This window comes from Hipposideros armiger, unplaced genomic scaffold, assembly GCF_001890085.2.
Source record: "Hipposideros armiger isolate ML-2016 unplaced genomic scaffold, ASM189008v1 scaffold_419, whole genome shotgun sequence".
In the NCBI taxonomy this organism is placed as follows: domain Eukaryota; kingdom Metazoa; phylum Chordata; class Mammalia; order Chiroptera; family Hipposideridae; genus Hipposideros; species Hipposideros armiger.
This window is the reverse complement of record NW_017731769.1, coordinates 386,331-405,210: the sequence shown is the minus strand read 5'-3', so window position 1 is coordinate 405,210 and position 18,880 is coordinate 386,331. Positions and strand designations below refer to the sequence as shown.

General features: G+C 39.7%; 1 protein-coding gene across 1 annotated transcript in view; it reads right to left on the bottom strand.

Annotated features, from left to right (window-relative positions):
* The window catches only part of GABRA3 (gamma-aminobutyric acid type A receptor subunit alpha3), a 234,263-nt gene that overhangs the window by 6,829 nt on the left and 208,554 nt on the right, over positions 1-18,880 (bottom strand). The window contains exon 9 of the mRNA XM_019664274.1: positions 8,632-8,843. Within this exon, the coding sequence (XP_019519819.1) occupies positions 8,632-8,843 (212 nt within the window). The remainder of the gene's footprint in view (positions 1-8,631; positions 8,844-18,880) is intronic.

The window sequence follows — 18,880 nt, the reverse complement described above, 5'->3', positions numbered from 1 at the left end:
TACCGTGTGTAGCCAGCAGCCAGCGTGAGCGGCCAGCAGCCGCAGTGAGCGGCCGTCTAGAAGCCGGCGACTGATCTGCCTCGCGCGGGAAGAGCGCAATGATGGTGCCAACTTGGGCCAGTGAAGCAACGTCCTCCACAACTAGACAGAAGAACAAAACGACAGCAACTTGTCTGTTCCCCTTCCCCCAATTCCCCAGCGCTGTTCCCATCCCCCCAATTCCCCAATAAAAAAATCTAAAAACAAAACAGAAGAAAACAAAAAACAAAGACAGAGCTTGGAGTGGTTGCAAATAATGCAAAGCAGTTGTGAAAGTCCTATATATGAAATGAGCATGGAGACAATACTGCTGGTAAGGTGATGAAGAAAAATAGAGTGAGATGGAAGGTGGCATGAGCACCAAAGCGAGAGCAGTTTGTGTGAAGTCAAGGAGGAGGTAATGACCTGGACACGGCAAGGAAGGAATGGAAGGGTGGCTTCCACTGGCAATGGCAGCTGAGGAAGTAGTTTCCTCAAAAAACCAGCCAAGTTCCAGTTAAAAAGAAAAAACGGTTGAGGGGGCATTGGTTTTCTCTCTCCTATGACCTTGAGCGCCTGGTCTCGTGTCAGGGCTCTGTATGGATATGTACATATACCTTACTTTCCTCCTTAGACCGTCAGCAGCTGAGTACTAGGGTCATGCAATGTTTAGCTCTGCATCCCACAGATATTCCAGAAATGACTGCTGGTTTTGTTTGTTTGAATCGATTCACCAGTGGTAATGATTGTTGTCAAGGCATTTTACGCCAGGTTATGCATACAACTTAACCCAGTGATTTGCATTCATCCCAGAGAAAATACCAAGGGGTGACTTGATTTGTGGCTACAGGAATGCCCCCATAGATTTCAAAGCCATTCATGATAAGAAATGAAACTTTTTCCAGATCTGGATGGAAGTGGAGCCTGTTCTCTAATGTAAAATAAGATAAAATATTATTCTAGAGCATTTGAATCGTCTTCTTCGAAAATAAGAAAAAGGGCCTAAGAATTACTGTTTCTAAAATTAAGGTAGGAATTTATGAACATTTTAAAAGCAGCTCTAAGAATAATAGTTATATTCTTGTTAAATGGACAGGTTTATTTCTTCATTTTAATTTGCTTTTATTTTTAATTTTCAAAAATTTAATCAAAGTTATCATACAGTTTTTAATAAAGTAGAACTTAAAGGCTTCTAATGCAAACCAGGAAACCTGTACCCCAATGCACCCCAACCTCATCCAGAAACTTGTAATTATTTTTAATTCTCTTAGTTGATACTTCTAATAGTTATTTCTATATTTCTAAATAATATGCTTATACTTCTATCAGTTTTACACATAATCATCTTTTCACGATAATGATTTGCCTCAACATAGGCAACCCTTCCTCCATCCTCCAGTAAAACTATAGTAATATTTTTACTTTGATCAATAATCAGTGGTGATGTCATTATAGATTACTGTAAAAATACCTCTAGCCTCCTGCTCCAAACTCAGGCCTTCCCTTCATTTATCTCCTGTGTCAGCTACTCTCTTTTCTGGATCTTTCTCTTTTATGATCTACTCTCTTGGGTTTTTTTTGTTTTGTTTGTTTTTTTAAAGATTTTTTTTATTGGGGAATTGGGGGGATGGGAACAGTGCTGGGGAACTGGGGGAAGGGGAACAGACAAGTTGCTGTAGTTTTGTTCTTCAGTCTAGTTGTGGAGGATGTTGCTTCACTGGCCCAAGTTGGCACCATCATTGCGCTCTTCCTGGGCGCAGCAGATCAGTCGCCTGCTTCTGGACGGCTGCTCACTGCGGCTGCTGGCTACACATGGTAGCCCATGGCAACCCACTGCCACAGGGGCTTCAGCCTACACCGTCGCCCGCGACTCACGGCAGCCCAGCTCCAGGTTGAGCTGTTGTTCAGCATCTTAGCTGTAGAGGGCAATGTCACTGGCCCTCATATGTGGGATCCAAACCGGTGCCCTCTGGCGTCCCAAGCCAGCTCTTAACCATTGCGCCACTCGGCCGGCCCTCTACTCTCTTGTTTTAACAGAACATATCCTCCAGTATTTTCAGAAAGTGGAGTGGTGGGAAGTGACATTTCTGAGTTCTTCCAGCTCTGAAGATGACTACTGTACCTCTTTACTTAAGGGGTGCTTTGGCTAGGCTTAGGATTCTAGGTCAAAAATCATTTGTCCCTCCGATTGCTGAGATTTCATGCTCCATTATCTTCTGGCATCCAATGCAGTTAAGAAGTCTGATGCCATTCTGCTAATAGTTTCTTTATAGATAATATTTATTTTCTCTCTCAAATCTTTTTAGGCTGTCGTTTTTTCCCTGATTTTCTGAAAGTTCATGCTGATGTGCCTTTATGTGGACATATGAGGACACTCAATGTGGAGGCTTATGTCTCCATTTGTAACAAGTGTCTCATGTTATTAGTTCTTTAACTACCTTCAGTCCCTTTTTTCTGTTCACTGCGGTGTCTGAGCTGGATGGACTTCCTGGATTCATCCCTAAGTCTCTTAGCTTTTCTAGTACATTCTCCTTTTTTTTTTAATTTTTTAATTTTAATTTTAATATTTTTTTGCCCTGCTTGTAAGGGAGATTTCCTCCAGTTTATTTTTCCACTCTCTATTGAAATTTTTATTTTGGCAATTCTTTTTCATTTTAAGAGCTCTTTCTAGTCTCTGATTTCCTTTTATATTAGCATCATATTCCTGTTTCACAGATATGATATACTTATAAATATAAGATACCCGTTAGTTTTGGTTTTCTTAAATACTCTTTTAATTCCCTAAATTTTCTCTCTTCCCTTCAAGATGAGCTGGTTTTGATTTTTGGTGGTTGTTTTTTATGGGGTTTTTAAAATTTTTGCTTTCCTCTTTCACATTATAAACTTCACTTTGGTAATCCTTGCTATCTCAATATTATTTGGCACCATAAAAGATGTCTGTCTCTGTTCAGTGTTCCCGAGCTGTGCTTGTTAATTGGTAAGCTATGATGTAAGACAATCAGTTGGAAGCAAGTCATTTTATGGGGTCCTCCCAAAAGTCAGTACATAAAGGACTGTTCTCTAGAGACAATCAGCTTCTTCAGAAAGAAGAGAAACTTCTGCTGTTCTTCTGGAAAGTATAGACCCGGCTGCAGACATTTCATTTTGGGCAGGCTCTGAGGTCTTAACTACTCTGTCCACAGACTTTTAACCAACCCCCCTAGTTATTTTCTTCTCTGCTGTACTGAGCACCTCAAACACGAAGTTTCTCTGGGGTTCTACCTTATTCCAGCATGATAAATTAGTTCTTATTCTCTGTTTGTATGTTTATTAGTCTAAAAAATGCATTAAAATCTCTTGTCTAACTGCAATCCCTTCTCCAGTTCTCCTGGTGGCTGTGGGTTTATACCTATTTTATTTCTTCATTCTCATTGTAAGTGGGATCTTCAAAAGAAGCAGTGATAAACATGTACTCAATCCTCAGAAACCCACAGGTCATCTATTTTTCAGAGTGCTTTTTGTCTTCATTTGAAAATAAGGTTTTGTCTCCACCTGTTCTTTCTTTTCCTTTATAATATCCCCCTTACATTTTCTTTTATTTTGATCATTGATATTATTTTTAAACAGTTGCATGCTCACCCATTCTAGCTCTACGAAGTAAATAAGGTTTAATATGTCTCTCTAAGAAAAAAGAAACTAAAGCAAGTTAAGATTAAATTCCAAAATTTTTACTTTCAATGCACTTCATTTTTTTCCTGTGGGTCAGTGGTTCTCAGTGTTCGTTCCTTCACATTGTAGCAGGGTAGATAAAGTATAGCACCCCCACAGTAGAGATCCGTTTTTATACATTCCATAGGTTTTTTTTTTCAAAACTCATAATTGACTTCTTTTAGATAAATAAACTGACATCAGAGAGGGACTAAGGAGGAAGACTGAGATCACCATCTTTGCAGAAGAGCTTCAGAGAATTTTTTTTCCATTTTCAGCGCTCCTTGGAATTGGGAAATGGTCATCATTTTTGACATCCACAGTCTCTTAACAATTTATTCTAGTTCTCTCTCTGCCTTCACACCACCCACCCACATACTTCTTCTCGGACAGAAAAGTACAAGTCTATCACATTTTTCATAAGACATCCGTGATAGCCTTTCAGATATCTGCAATGAGCAATCATTCCCTTGAGGCATTTGTCCCTCCTCCATTGTAGTAACAACCGAACTGGAACAGTGTGTTTAAACATGGCTCGACCAGTACAGAATAAAAAGAGCTTCCCGGGCCTGCCGAGTGGCGCTTTGGTTAAGAGCTGGCTTGGGACGCCAGAGGGCCCCGGTTCGGATCCCACATATGAGGGCCAGTGACACTGCCCTCCACAGCTAAGATGCTGAACAACAGCTCAACCTGGAGCTGGGCTGCTGTGAGTCGCCAGCGACGGCGTAGGCTGCAGCCCCTGTGGCAGTGGGTTGCCATGGGCTACCGTGAGTAGCCAGCAGCCAGCGTGAGCGGCCAGCAGCCAGAGTGAGCGGCCAGCAGCCACCATGAGCGGCCGTCCAGAAGCCGGCGACTGATCTGCCTCGCCCGGGAAGAGCACAATGATGGTGCCAACTTGGGCCAGTGAAGCAACGTCCTCCACAACTAGACTGAAGAACAAAACGACAGCAACTTGTCTGTTCTCCTTCCCCCAATTCCCCAGCGCTGTTCCCATCCCCAAATTTCCCAATAAAAATCTTAAAAAAAAAGAGCTTCTCAACTCCCTTACTCTAGATAATTCTTAACTCAAGCTCAAATCAAATTTGGCTTTTTGAAAGTGATACGACATGGAAAGCTTACATTAAATTTGCTTCCCCCTATATCTCGGCATCTTATTTATAATATAAAATTGTTGTTAAGCTTTTTTTTGGAAGAAGGTTTCGTTTCTTTTCATTAAAGTTTACTGGGGTGACAATGGTTAGTAAAGTTATATAAACTGAAAGCAACAAAGAACAAGACAAACAAAAACTCATAGACATAGACAATACTTGTTAAGCTTTTCTATCCCAAAACTATTTTTGTATCTATGTGTAAGAATTTGTTTCATTTAGCAAATGTTAATCTTTTGATTTTAGCCTGTTCTCTCAAACTTGAGAAATTTTTTTATTCATAATTCAGAAGATACTCCTTCTTCAACCAACATTCACTAATGGCAGCTTACAAATTTGAACCTGCTATCTTTTATTTCTTAATTTGAGTCATTGATGGCCACGTTTAAGAGGGAAGGGTCAAAGATGAAGACCTGTGGATTATCACAGGGACAGCCATTCAGGTTGATGTCCAGCCATCAGTCAATTCTATTTGACTTCAATTGATCAACCAACTACATCAGCCTGAGTGTAAAATTTTTCAACCGCTGTTTCTTCTTCATGAAGGCATAATTTAAAAAGTTATTCAGAGGGACTGGCCGAGTGGCTCCGTTGGTTAAGAGCTCGCTCAAGAGTTTGAGCTCTGAGCAACTGCGGTTTGATGCCCGGCCCAAGCTGAGCAGCCACTGAGCTGCCAACAGGTGGCAGGATGGCTCAGCTTAAAAAATAATAATAATAATAATAAAAGGTTATTCAGGTCTTGATAAAGTCTATGGTATTTCCTGCAACCAGTCTAGCAAACTTTTCATACAATTTCTTAAGGTTAGTTGGGCATAATTTCTTTTTAGTGAACTCAGGCTGGATGTCAGTTATTAGTGCTAATTGCTCTTAAAACATCTGTTTAATAATATATTCTAGGGACCTTTCAGTTTAATATGTCAGAGTAAGGACATCTTTGCTTTCTTCTCCTCTCTGGAACCAACCAAAAACTATAAGGAAAATGAGAGATAGAAACCAAAACTCCATCTTTGATGAAACTTGAAAGAATTTTTAACCCTGATACCCCAAAGTAAGGGCTCCCAAATACAGTAAAACTTGGATCAGGGTGAAGAAGACACTGAGGATGCCTGATGTTCTGGATTCTACGCCAAGAATAGAGTCCTAAAAGGATGGAGGCATGATCCGAGGAAACAAATGACCCCTGTTTTGAAACAAATCAGTGTTCTGGCTGGTAGCGAGAATAGCCTGGAACATGGTTTGACTACCACATAATGGCAGAGGAGGGAGACAGGAAAAATGAAAGGATATAATACAATACACACAAGCATACACCCCTGCACAGTACAGAGGGCTTTCCTTTGAGCTAGGGAAATTTCTTGCTAGTTAGAAACAGAATTACAACTACAAGGAGGCATATCCATAAGAATTTATACAGACAACAGATGGTGCTTAAACTATTCATTCTCAAATATTCACTCTCAACTACTCAAGACTACCCTACTCACTCTCTCAGTCCCTCTGCAAAATGATACTTTCACACAAAGCAAGGCTAGTAAAGAACTCCTCTAATGAAACTTCAAGTAATAATTGAAAACAAACTAATATGGGACTGATGCAAAATATTTTGCAAAAAGGAAGAAAAATGACCAATAAAGGATGTGGAACAAGACACAAAACAAACATAAGAGACATTAAAAATAAGTCAGCAGAGATCATAAAATTAATATAAGTAAAAATTATACTACCATAGGTGAATAGACACTGGTGAAAATGGTCACAGACATGGAAGACAGGCTTGAGAAAAATGAGCAAAATCAGAGTTAAAAATTATTAGAGCAAAGTGGTAGACAGGGAAGACAAAGTTCATGATATGTATAATTTGTGCTTCTAGGAAGAGAACCCAACAAAGATATGTTTCAGGAAAACTGTGAATCTACTGGCTTAAAAGGCAAACTGCTGTCCGGGGAACAATTCACACAGATGGATCAAGATATATCCTTGTAAAGCAACTGGAATGTGTAAGTAAAAGAAACATGCATATTGTCGTCTAGGCCATAAAATCAAGTCCCCTATTATGTGAGAGAGTCTCAGGCTGGTTTTAAATTTTTCCATAACAACATTCAGTGCTAGAATTGAGTATAACAATCAATGTTTACATGGACATCAGAGAAAGAGAACGTGACCCATGAACTGCAAAACAGCCCAACTATCATTCAGGTATACACACAACTGACAAGTTTACATATGCAAGGTAGTAGGAAATACGGTTCTCACGAGCCATTCTTAAAGAAACTTCTAGAGGATAGCCTAAGGGAATTAGGCAATGAATGGAAAAATGAATAAAAAGACTATTTTGAGAGCCCATTTAAATTGAGAACTATGACTAATCAACTATAGGAATTATGGCTGCATAAAAGCATGTAAATGATATAAATCTTGACAATTGAGAAGTAGTAGTATAACAAACAAAACTTGGGAGATGACACAGACTGACAGAGAGAAAGGTAAAAGGTAGGACAAGTATACTAATTTCCTTATATCTTATAGTGGGTGAGGGGTCGACAGACCCTGTTCATAGCTGATAAATCAAGTGTTAGATAGGTAAACATGTCTTGAGGACATAAAGGTAACAACTAGACTAAGTGTAATAAACCAACCAAAAAATTCCTATGGTAGAGTAGATGAAGTAGAAATACGATTATTTCTTCATAATTTGTAGCAAGGAGTTAATAAATTCTATCAAAATAAATAGCTAAATCTATTATAAAATTTAGCCAACTCATTGGTCTGCATTCTATGGAAGATACATCTTTTCCTCCGGTTTGAAAAAAATCTTCATTATCTTTTCTCTTCTCCATGATTCTTCAGAGGACTGGAATGGTTCTGGGACCACATCTGCCAGTTTTTTGTTTGTTTGTTTAGCATCTCTGGATAACCTTCATCTATAGCTAGAGATCTGAACTCTTTTAAATCAGCCAAAGACAACAATTGAGTTCACTGTATTCGTGTTTTATTCCTACCAATTCCAGTTGATTTTCTCTCTCTCTTTTCTTCCTTCCCATCCATCCACCAATCCAACTAACATTTGCTCAGTTTTTCCTATAAGTCAGATGCTGTGCAAGGATGCTGGCTAGTTAGAAAGGTGATGCATACAAGTCTCTGCCCTCAAGAAGTTCAGACTAGGAAGTAAGAAAATAACTCTAATAAAATTGTTGCTTTCAATATCAGGGGCACCTTCCCCACTCCGCCCCCCAAGAAAAGCTAAAGCTCTCTGGATGATTCTGGAAAGGTTCTACGGAGAAAATAGCATTTCATCGGGGTCTTGAAGAATGAGTAGATCTTCACCAGGCAAGAAAAAAGAAAAGAACATTCCAGGTAGAGAGTAAAAAATAAAGACACAGAAGGACTGATGATCACTTTGGTTTGACTGTAATGGGAATGTACCAGAAAGTGAGGGACAGAGGTGACCCTAGCGATTGTTCCCAGGGTTGAAGATAGAGTCCACTCTTCTGGGTGACTTTGTAAGTACCAAGGGGTCCCCTTGAGTCTAGCAGTATCACACTTAGGTTTGGTCCCTCACCACAAGACATCAACCCTCCATGATACCTACCCTCTTTTCTTTGCCCCCAGCAAACACTGCACATTGCCAAGAAGCACTCCAGTTGAGACCTGGATTGATGACCTCAGTGAATAGCTCACAGCCCTGGCCAGTTCCCACAAGCTGCAGGCTACCCACTCCTGGTTCCAATACAGTTCTCGCAGGGAGTGCTTCCCAGCCCCCATCCTTGCTGTATCTCACCTTCATCTCCAGGGCTTCTGGCACCTTCTTGCCTTCCCAAGCCCAGCTCCGCTTGGTGAAGTAGTTGACGGTGGCAAATTCAATCAGCGCAGAAAATACAAAGGCATAACAGACAGCTATGAACCAATCCATGGCCGTCGCATATGCCACTTTAGGTAAGGAGTTTCTGGCACTGATACTCAAGGTGGTCATGGTGAGAACAGTGGTGACACCTGGGGAGAGAGAAGATGAGACCCAGTTGCCCCTTGAAGACATTTATAGCATATTTGATGAGATCACCAACTTCCTACTTGACAGGAGCTATATACCCCCACTCAAAAAACACCTTTCAAGTGAAAACCAGAGAATGTCAAAGTGAGATGGCTCTTAAGCTACCATGTGTAGCCAGCAGCCAGCGTGAGCGGCCAGCAGCCGCAGTGAGCGGCCGTCCAGAAGCCGGTGCCTGATCTGCTTCAGCCGGGAAGAGCGCAATGATAATACCAACTTGGGCCAGTGAAGCGACGTCCTCCACGGCTAGACTGAAGAACAAAAGAACAGCAACTTGTCTGTTCCCCTCCCCCAATTCCCCAATTAAAAAAAAATCTTTAAAAAAAAAAAAGTGAGATGACTCTACCCCATCCCAATTCTCACAGTAACAGGGGTCTCCAGTACAGCATTTCTAAAAGTTGTCCTCTAGCCTCTGCTTAAACATTTCCATTGAAGAATAGGTAACATTTCATGGTAAGAGAGCATTTTCATTAGAAAAACCCACCTTATGAGCTGAAACCTGCTTTCCTCTCGCTCCTAGCCCACTGACTAATCTGAGTTCTTTCTCTGGCAACACAGGAAAGAAAAGCCTGTTCCCTCCTCTCCAGGACAGGCCTTCAGAGACTTGGAGAGGGTGGCCATATTGCCTCAGGTCTCTGCTCATCTCCAGAACGGCCATAGCCAGTTCCTTCTCATTGCTCTCCCTCCCTCATTCTGGTTGTTCTCTCCTGGACAGTCCAGGGCTGAGCCTAAGACTCAGGACATGGTCTGAGGTCAGTAGGCTATTCATGTCTTGAACTGTGGACACAATTCTCCTTAATGATGCAAGAAACTATTGTGGAAAATGGTTCTTTGGCTGCATCACAGTCTAGGCTGTATTGAGCTTCGTGGACAACCAAGGCTATTCCAATATTTATTTCTTGTTTTTGCTAAATCACAGCTTGCTTTTAGATACATTGATTCTCTTTCTTGGTATTATTAACCTAACCTTAAGGCTTTCCTTTATTCACTCTTAAATTCTAGTTGATTTGTTTCTAATCTGTTCATATTTTAGATATACAGATGATATACAGATGAGCTATATAGGGCTGTGGTTAACAGTATGAGCTTTAGAGTCAGACTGAAATACTGGCAACCCCACTTACTAGTAATATGACCTTGAACAAGGTGTTTGACTCTCTCTGCTTCAGTTTTATCAGGTGTAAAATGTGAATGATGATACCAGACTCAGAGATTTGTTTGGGATCCAGTGAGATGATGTTTCCAAAGCCTATAGCACATAATCCCTCAAATAGTAGCTTCTATAATTAACGTTAATCTGATTTTACTGTTATTAACCATAGTATTGTCATACTTATGTGTTTCATTACAGTACTACGGTTATAAACACATTTTAACAATATTATGATCATTTTATAATTGTTAGCAATAGTATTCTAGTCTTGAATACCTACTTGCTTTGTATCTTGGGCAATTTCCTTAACTTCTCTGTGCCTTTCTTGTTTTATATAACTACATAAGTGAAAACCCAGACTGGAAAAGACTTCGTACAGTTTCAACACAGACACCCTAAAGGAGCACCATTGCACAAACTAGGCAGAGTCATCCAGGCTGATTACCAAAACGACATTTTAAGCCCTGTCAGGCTCCAGCCACACAGCTGGTGCCTATTAATGAAAGATCTGAATGTGTGGCCTTGTAAGCTCTGCAAATGGACCTAAGGCTCTGAAACCCGCTGACCACACAGAGCGAGGAGTCATTCACGGAAGAAACAAGTTACTGCATTTATGGTTATGAGCGGATGCAGTTGTGTCCCCTTGGCACATCCACAGCAGTGCACCAAATGCATGGACGGAGAGAACTACAGTGAAACCTAAGTGTGTCTGAGCCATATGTCAGTAGAGACTCTTAGAGCTCTAGCCTGTAGGGCTTAGAACTGTCATCGGGTGAGAAGCTCTTAGCGAGTCCGAGCTAGGAGCACTCTCAATAAAGCACTTGGTACACTTCATGGATGGACAAAGAGGTTTGACATTTTAAAAGAGATCCAGGCCTGCCACTCAGTGCTTCTCTTTCAAGACGCTTCTATTATACATAGTTTTTTTTGTGACTGCCCCGCCTCGCTTCCTTTGAGCACTTCTAAAAGTCTATCACACTTCCTTGATGACACGTGTCTGTTCCACCAAACCGGGGAGTTGCCTGCGAGCAGGGGCCATGGGTAATCCGTCTCTATGTCCTCAGCCCCGAATACAGCAGAGCAGGGCCCACTGCGCATGTGATGAGCGGGGATGCCCGTGGCACAGCACCACGCCTGCTCCCATCAGAGTGAATAAGGGACTTTTCCTATAGTAACTATAATGCTGCTTGTTGTTCTTATCGATAATACAGTTCTGCTTTCCCTCAACATTGACTATCTTTCTGTGTCTGGCAGAGTTAGGCCCCAGGGATACAAAAACTCAAACATTTCAGACTACAGCATTCAAAATGAGCACTCACTCTTCCCAGGAGACAACGCGAGTTAATCATACTTCAAAAACCTGTTGAGCTCAGAACCACCATAAGGAAAAGGCTTTTTGGGAATTCACTGTCAGTCGGGCTTAATCCTGTTTTATGCATTATATCACTGACTATCACCTAGGCCCCCATTCCTTCTATTTTTGTTTTCTTGAATAACAAAATTTTAGTCTCAAAATATATCTGTGACAATGACATACCAAAAGCTGGTCATTGTAATAAAAAAAAAAAGAGGAATGGTTTTTTTTTTCTGAAAAATACAAAATTATCACTGCTATATGCTGCCAACTCTCATTGATCTGTATTTGAATTATTCATTTGATGAATAATTCTCCCCAACTCTCCAACTCTGCTGCTCTGACAAGCAAATTCACCTATGTTCTCAACCTCTTCTCCCAATGCATTCCTCTTTTTATCTTAACTGAAACCTGACTTGCCTATTGCGTGTACCATTTTGGTTCTCAGAAGGTGGTTGATCTTTCAGAATCAAGAGTTCAAGACATAGAGGTCCATATTTTCCTTGATCTCTATTACTCCTCAGACCATTACACTATCACATCATAGTTATGTGGTCATCTGTGCTCCTGTGATATTCCCACTATCTGGTGATACCCCTTTCTACCCTTTCTCATTAGTATTATCTATAGAATCCTTCCATCATCCCAAAGGTTCCTGTGAGACGATTCCATTCCCTCCTTGGCCCCAGGTAACCACTTCACTCTTTTTATAATGCGCTGGTGTTTGCTTTCACGATGGATCCGATTTTCCCTCTAGAGTTCATATAAATATCATACAGTATGTATTCATTTGTGTCTGGCTTCCTCCACTCAGCATAATATTTTTTAGGTTCTATTCATGTTGTAACTATATGTAGTTTATTCCTGTGCATTTCAGAGCAGTATTCCATTGTATTGATATAATTTGATTATCCATTCACCTATTAATGGACATCTGGACTGTTTCCAATGTTAGACTGTTAGGAATAAATCTGCTGGGAGATTTACATACAAGTCTTTGTACGAGCCTATGCTTTCATTCCTCTTGGCAAATACCCAGGGATGGGCCTGCATGATTGCATGGGAAGCATATGTTTAACTTTACATGAGACTGCCAAATGGTTTTCTAAAGTGGTTGTACCATCTAACATTCACAGCAGATGTATGAGTTTCAGTCAGCACAAATATTTGACTTAGGAAAATTAAATATTAGTTGGTACTTACACATTTCCCTGACAACAGAAGTCCTCAGAACATTTTATCTCCATGTATCCCCATCTCAACTTACACAGATTGCATTATGGCCTAGTCTTCTATTCTAAATATGTTTTATACCCAATAAGCCACTGTTATTATTTTACACATTCAATAGTCATTTAGCATTACCCATATATTTATTTTCATTCTATTCATTTATTCATTTGTTTATTTATCTAAATTTTATTGGGGAACAGTGTTTTTTTCCAGGTCCCATCAGCTCCAACCAAGCAAGTAATTGTCTTCAATCTAGTTGTGGAGGGCGCAGCTCCTTGGCCCATGTGGGGATCAAACTGGCAACCCTGGTGTTATGAGCACTGCACTCTAACCACCTGAGCTAACTGGCCACCCCAAGTTTCATTCTTTTTAAATGCATCTTAAACCTTCCTTCTGGGATAATTTTCCTTTTGCTTAAAGAACTGCCTTTAGTGAGGGTTTGATGATAATGAATTTTTAGTGTTTCTTTTTTTTTCTCTGAAAATGTCTTTATTGTTTCTGTTGGAGTCAGCCGGGTAGTCTATTGATTATGACTTGTTTTCCAGGCTACTTTTAAGACTTTTCTCTTTGTTTTATTTTTTTTCTCCATAAGTTTCACTATAATGTCTCTCTGTTTGTATGTCTTTTAATTTGTCCTACTCAGGTTCATAGGGCTTCTTGTAATTGTGCCTTTATGCCCTTCATCAGGCTTGGACAGCATTCAGCCATTATCTCTTCAAAAATTGCTTCTGTACCATTCTCTCAGTGATCTCCTTCTAAGATTCCAATTATTCTATGTTAGCCCTTCTCAATAAATCATACACTGTTGCTCTCTTTTATGTATTTTATGCGTTTTTGTCTTTCTGGGCCTCATTCTAGTCAATTCCAGTTCCTGGGTTCTCGATTCAATGGTATCTAAACCACTGAGTTTGTGGTCTACATTTTTCCGTTTTAGCATTTCCAATGTGCTTGCTCTCTCATCTGTGCCCACTCCCCACACACCTTTTATATGAATGGAATTCTCCTGTTTCTTTCATCTACTTAAACATACTCATCATGGCTATTTGAAAGTTTGACATCTCAAATATCTGTAGTCCCAGTACCTCTGTTCTCTTAAATTGGGTTATAATTTATGTACAATAAAATAAAAATAGTTTGTATGTTTCAAAGTGTTTGGGCAAAGGTATACACTGTGTAACTACTATCTCAGTCAAGATATAGAATACTGTATTACACCAGCAAGTTCCCTTATGCCCATTTTCAGGCAATCCACCATCACAGAGGAATGCACTACTTTGGTATTTAACACCATAACTTAGTTCTGCTTATTTTGGAATTTCATATAAATAAAATCATATATTTTGTACCATTTTGTGTCTGGCTTCTTAGTCTGACATAATTTCTCAGATTCATCCATATTGTTATGTGAGTCAATAGTTATTAATTCACTGTATGACTATGCCTCAATATATTCACCCATTCACTTGTCATTGTATATTTGGCTGTTTTCCACTTTGGGACTTTTATGAAGTAAGCTGTTATGAACATTCTCGTATAAGCTTCTTATGAATATATATTTTCATTTCACCTGGGGAATGAAATACCTAGATTTTAGGGTAAATGTACTTTTTACTTTATAAGAAACAGACAAACTGTTTTTCCTAAGTAATTGTAACATTTTATATCCTCACCAACAGTTAATCAGAGTTCCAATTGCTCCTCAATCTCACAAATATTTGGAGTTGTCAGTCTTTTTAATTTTAGCCATTCTAGTATTGTTAGTTTTTAATTTCTAAAATTGTTATTATTTTTATTTTTTATTAGTTTCAGGTGTATAAAACAACATAGTGATTAGACATTTATATAAATTTTTTAATTAAAATTTATTGGGGTGACAATGATTAGTAAAGTTACATAGGTTTCAGTTGTACAATTTGTAATAATACATCATTTATATATCACATTGTGTGTTCACCACCCAAAGTCAGTTCTCCTTCCATTCACCATATATTTGACCCCCTTTACCCTCTTCTACTATCCCCCTCACCCCTTTCCTCACAAAGTGATAACTCCAATATGTCAATTACCCATCTGACACTATACACAGTTATTACAATATCATTCACTATATTCTTTATGTTGTACTATATATCCCTGTGAATGTTTTTTTAATTATAGCTGACATTCAATATTATTTTATGTTAGCTTCAGGTGTACAGTGTAGTGCTTAGACATTTATATAATTTATGAAGTGATCCCCTGACAAGTCAAGTATCCCTCTGACACCATACATAGTTTTTACTCTGCCATAAAAAAGAATGAAATCTTACCATTTGCGAAAACATGGATGAACCTAGAAGGCATTATACTAAGTGAAATAAATCAGACTGAGAAAGACAAATGCCATATGATCTCATTTATATGTGGAATCTAAAGAACAAAATAAACGAACAAAACAGAAACACTCATAGATACAGAGAACAAACTGATGGTTGCCAGATGGGAGAAGGGTTGGGGGTTGGGTTGGAAAGGTGAAGGGATAAGAAGTACCAATTGGTAGTTACAAAATAGTCACAGGTGTGTAGAGTACTGTATGGGGAATACAGTAAAACCTTGGATTGCGAGTAACTTGGTTTGCGAGTGTTCCACAAGATGAGCAAACATTTCTAATACATTTTAACTGGGTAAACGAGCGATGTATTGCAATACAAGTAGTTGGTTTCTAGAACAAATTATGCTCGCAAACCAAGCTACAGTAAATAATATTGTAAAAGCCGTTCTAGTGTTTATAAAGTGATGTCTCCGTGTGGTTTTAATTTGCATTTCCCTGATACAAAATGATGTTAACTATCTTTTCATGTGCTTATGGGCATTTATATATTTTCTTGGTGAAGTGTCTGTTCATGTCATTATCCAATTTTTAAAATTGGACTTTCTGTATTTTATTATTTAATTTAAGGAGCTCTTCATATTTTTGGAATAGATGCTTTGTCAGACCTGTACCATATGAAATATATTCTCCCAGTCTATGGTGTGCCTTTTCATTTTCTTAATGTTATGCCTTGATAAGTGGAGATTTTTAATTTTGATAATCAAGTCCAATTTTTCCTTTTTACTTCAGTTACCACTTTTTTCGTGCCCGAAAGAATGTCTGCCTTCCAAAGTTTGCAAATATATTGTTTTACATTCAGTTCTAAGAGCATTATATTTTTCGCTTTTATATGTAAGACCCTGATTAATCTCAAATTACTTCTCTGCAATGCCATCGCTGTCATAAATCACGTTTTTCTATACCTGGGTCTACTTTTACTGTCTCTGGCATTTCATTTATTTATTTTTCTTTTTCCTTGTGCCAGTCGCACATTGTCTTAATTACTACAGCTTTTTAATCATTTTTGACATTTTGTGGAGCAAGTTTTCCACTCTGTTCTTCTGTAGAAAGAGACTGGCTATTCTTGGCTCTTTGTTCTTACATGAAAAAGTTCAGCAATCGCTTTTTAAATTAATGTTTTTATCTCAGAGGTTCACATCAAACCAGTTGGCGTTTGTTTCTCACAGCTGTTATTAACTAATGACCGCCAATCGAGTGGCTGAAAACAACACAGACATCTTACAGTTCTGGAGGCCAGAAATCAGTTTTACTGGGCTCAAGTCAAGGTGTCAGCAAGGCTTCACTCCCTCTGAGGCTCTAGGGGGAGAATCCAATGCTGTTTCCAGTTTCTAGAGCTGCATTACTTGGCTTGTGGGCCCCTTCCTCCCTTTCAAAGCCAATAGCACAGCATAGCATCTTCAAATCTCTCCTGCTTCCTTCCTCACACTGTCTTCTGCTCTGTAGTTAAGTACCCTCTGCCTCACTCTTATAAGGACACTTGTGATTGCACATAGGGCCCATCAAATGATCCAGGAGAGTCTTCTCATCTCAAGGTCCTTAATGTGGTTCGCAGTCCTTTTTGCCATATAAGGCATGGGCGTCAAACTCAATTAAAACCCGGGCCATTTGGTGCAACAAGCAAGATTCACGCGGGCCACACCACATTTACAAATGTTGTTAAATGTATATTCTGAAGTGAGGACTCAGGAATATGGATAGGATAATTAAAACACTATATAATTGCTTTTATTTAAACATTTATTTTATTTAATGTATTTATAAAACTAAAATTATTCTTTTTTACCCGAGTGTTCTTTTTAACCTTTTCGTTATTGGGATCTGTTTACATTACGTGACACTGAGAGTGGCAGACATAGCACTTCCAAACATTGCCGGAACTGAGTCAGCGTGTTTATACACGCCCACAGGCCCCCAGGAAAGGCACTGGGCCACGTGTACATGCGTCTTCAGTAGTTAAAGGGTTAACGAGGGAATTGTGTGTACGGTATTGCCTCGATCTCCCCTAAGCGCTATATTCTTCATAACAATTTTTTCTATTTTCATTTTATTTCAGAGCATCGCAGGCCACAAAAAATTATCTCAAGGGCCGCCGGTTTGACACCCCTGATATAAGGTAACACAGGTTCTGGGGATTAGGACATGGATACCTGTATCTTTGGGGGCCATTATCCAGCCAACCACAGTCCTAATTTTAACCGTTAACTTCATTCAGGCTCCAAGCCTTTCTTGTGTAACATTACAACTCAAACGCTATCCACCCATCTTTCTGCTATGACAGTATCAGCTCATGTGAATAACACTCCAGTTTAGTTCCTTCTTCGATTTCAGTCCCTGAGTATTTCTTTTCATTTCTTATGAGCCCAGATATTTTAAAAAAGAATGCTTTCTATGTGTGTTTTAGCTAGCCTTTCTAGGATTTTGTAAGGAAAGATTTTTTAGGATATCTAGTTTGTTATACAGTAATACCTTGGTTTGCAAGCATAATTTGTTCCAGAAACAAACTACTTGTATTGCAAGACATCGCTCATTTATCAAGTTAAAATGTATGAGAAATGTTTGCTCATCTTGTGGAACACTCACAAACCACGTTACTCGCAATCCAAGGTTTTACTATATTTTCAAAAATGGGCATCTTTCACCTACTCCCGTATCATTCTGCTCCTTCCACTTCACTAGAACTGTTCTTTTTAAGATCACTAACAACCAAGCAAATCTCTACCCAGCAGACAGTTTCTAGCTGCACACAGTAGGATTCACCCCAGATGATTATTCCCTGCTTCTTGAAACACTCTCCTATCTTGGCTTCCATGATATCACGCCCTTCGAGTTTTGTTTTTCCTACTTTACAGATTACTCTTTCTCTTTCTCCATTGCTGTCTCCTCTGCTTCCTGACCTAAAATGCTCTTCTTTCTGAAACATCATTTACTGTTTAACCACACAGCGTAGCTTCAGGATATTGGCAGGGAATATTGACCTTCTGTGTGGGTACTGAGCACATCCAAGTCTGTGAGTCACAGCCATCACGCCATGGAGGCAGTTTAGTAGACTCAAAGAGTTAATTAATGTTTATCTCCTGAAAAACAGGCAGACAATGTTTTCTATGCTGTAAGTCGCCCAGGGAAAAGTGCTAATGATATGCAAAGTCTCTTCCTAGACATCAGAAAATTCACATTGAGAAAAGTTTCTCCGGTTGCAGGCACTATCGAGAAACCCTTCAAACTTGTGTAGCCTTTGCTGAATATCAGATCTTTGGTACTTTCAAAAAGACTAGAGGAGAGGCAGCCGGTTAGCTCAGTTGGTTAGAGCGCAGTGCTCATAACACCAAGGTTGCCGGTTTGAGTCCCGCATGGGTCACTGAGCTGCGCCCTCCACAAGTAGATTGAAACAACTACTTGACTGGGAGCTGATGGGTCCTGGAAAAACACACTGTTCCCCAATTAAAAAAAAAAAGACTAGAGGGGAAGCAGCAAAATTAGATACACACACAAAAAATGGGTCATAAGAAAGCCCCTAATCCACTTATCTGTTGTCTGCTTAGTTCCCTACCCTTCACCTTCTCCAGCTTTGCCCACTAATTTCTTCTCTTTATCCCTCCTCAGCTCTTGGAGCAAACCTGATCAGACAGGAAGCATCTCACATATAACCTTACTACTGCCACACTCTTGTTAGTCCCACTTCCTCATTAAGAACTCAGTTGTGGGCCGGCCGAGTGGTGCATTGGATAAGAGCTGGCTTGGGACGCCAGAGGGCTCCGGTTCGGATCCCACATATGAGGGCCAGTGACACTGCCCTCTACAGCTAAGATGCCGAACAACAGCTCGACCTGGAGCTGGGCTGCCATGAGTCGCTGGCGACGGCGTAGGCTGCAGC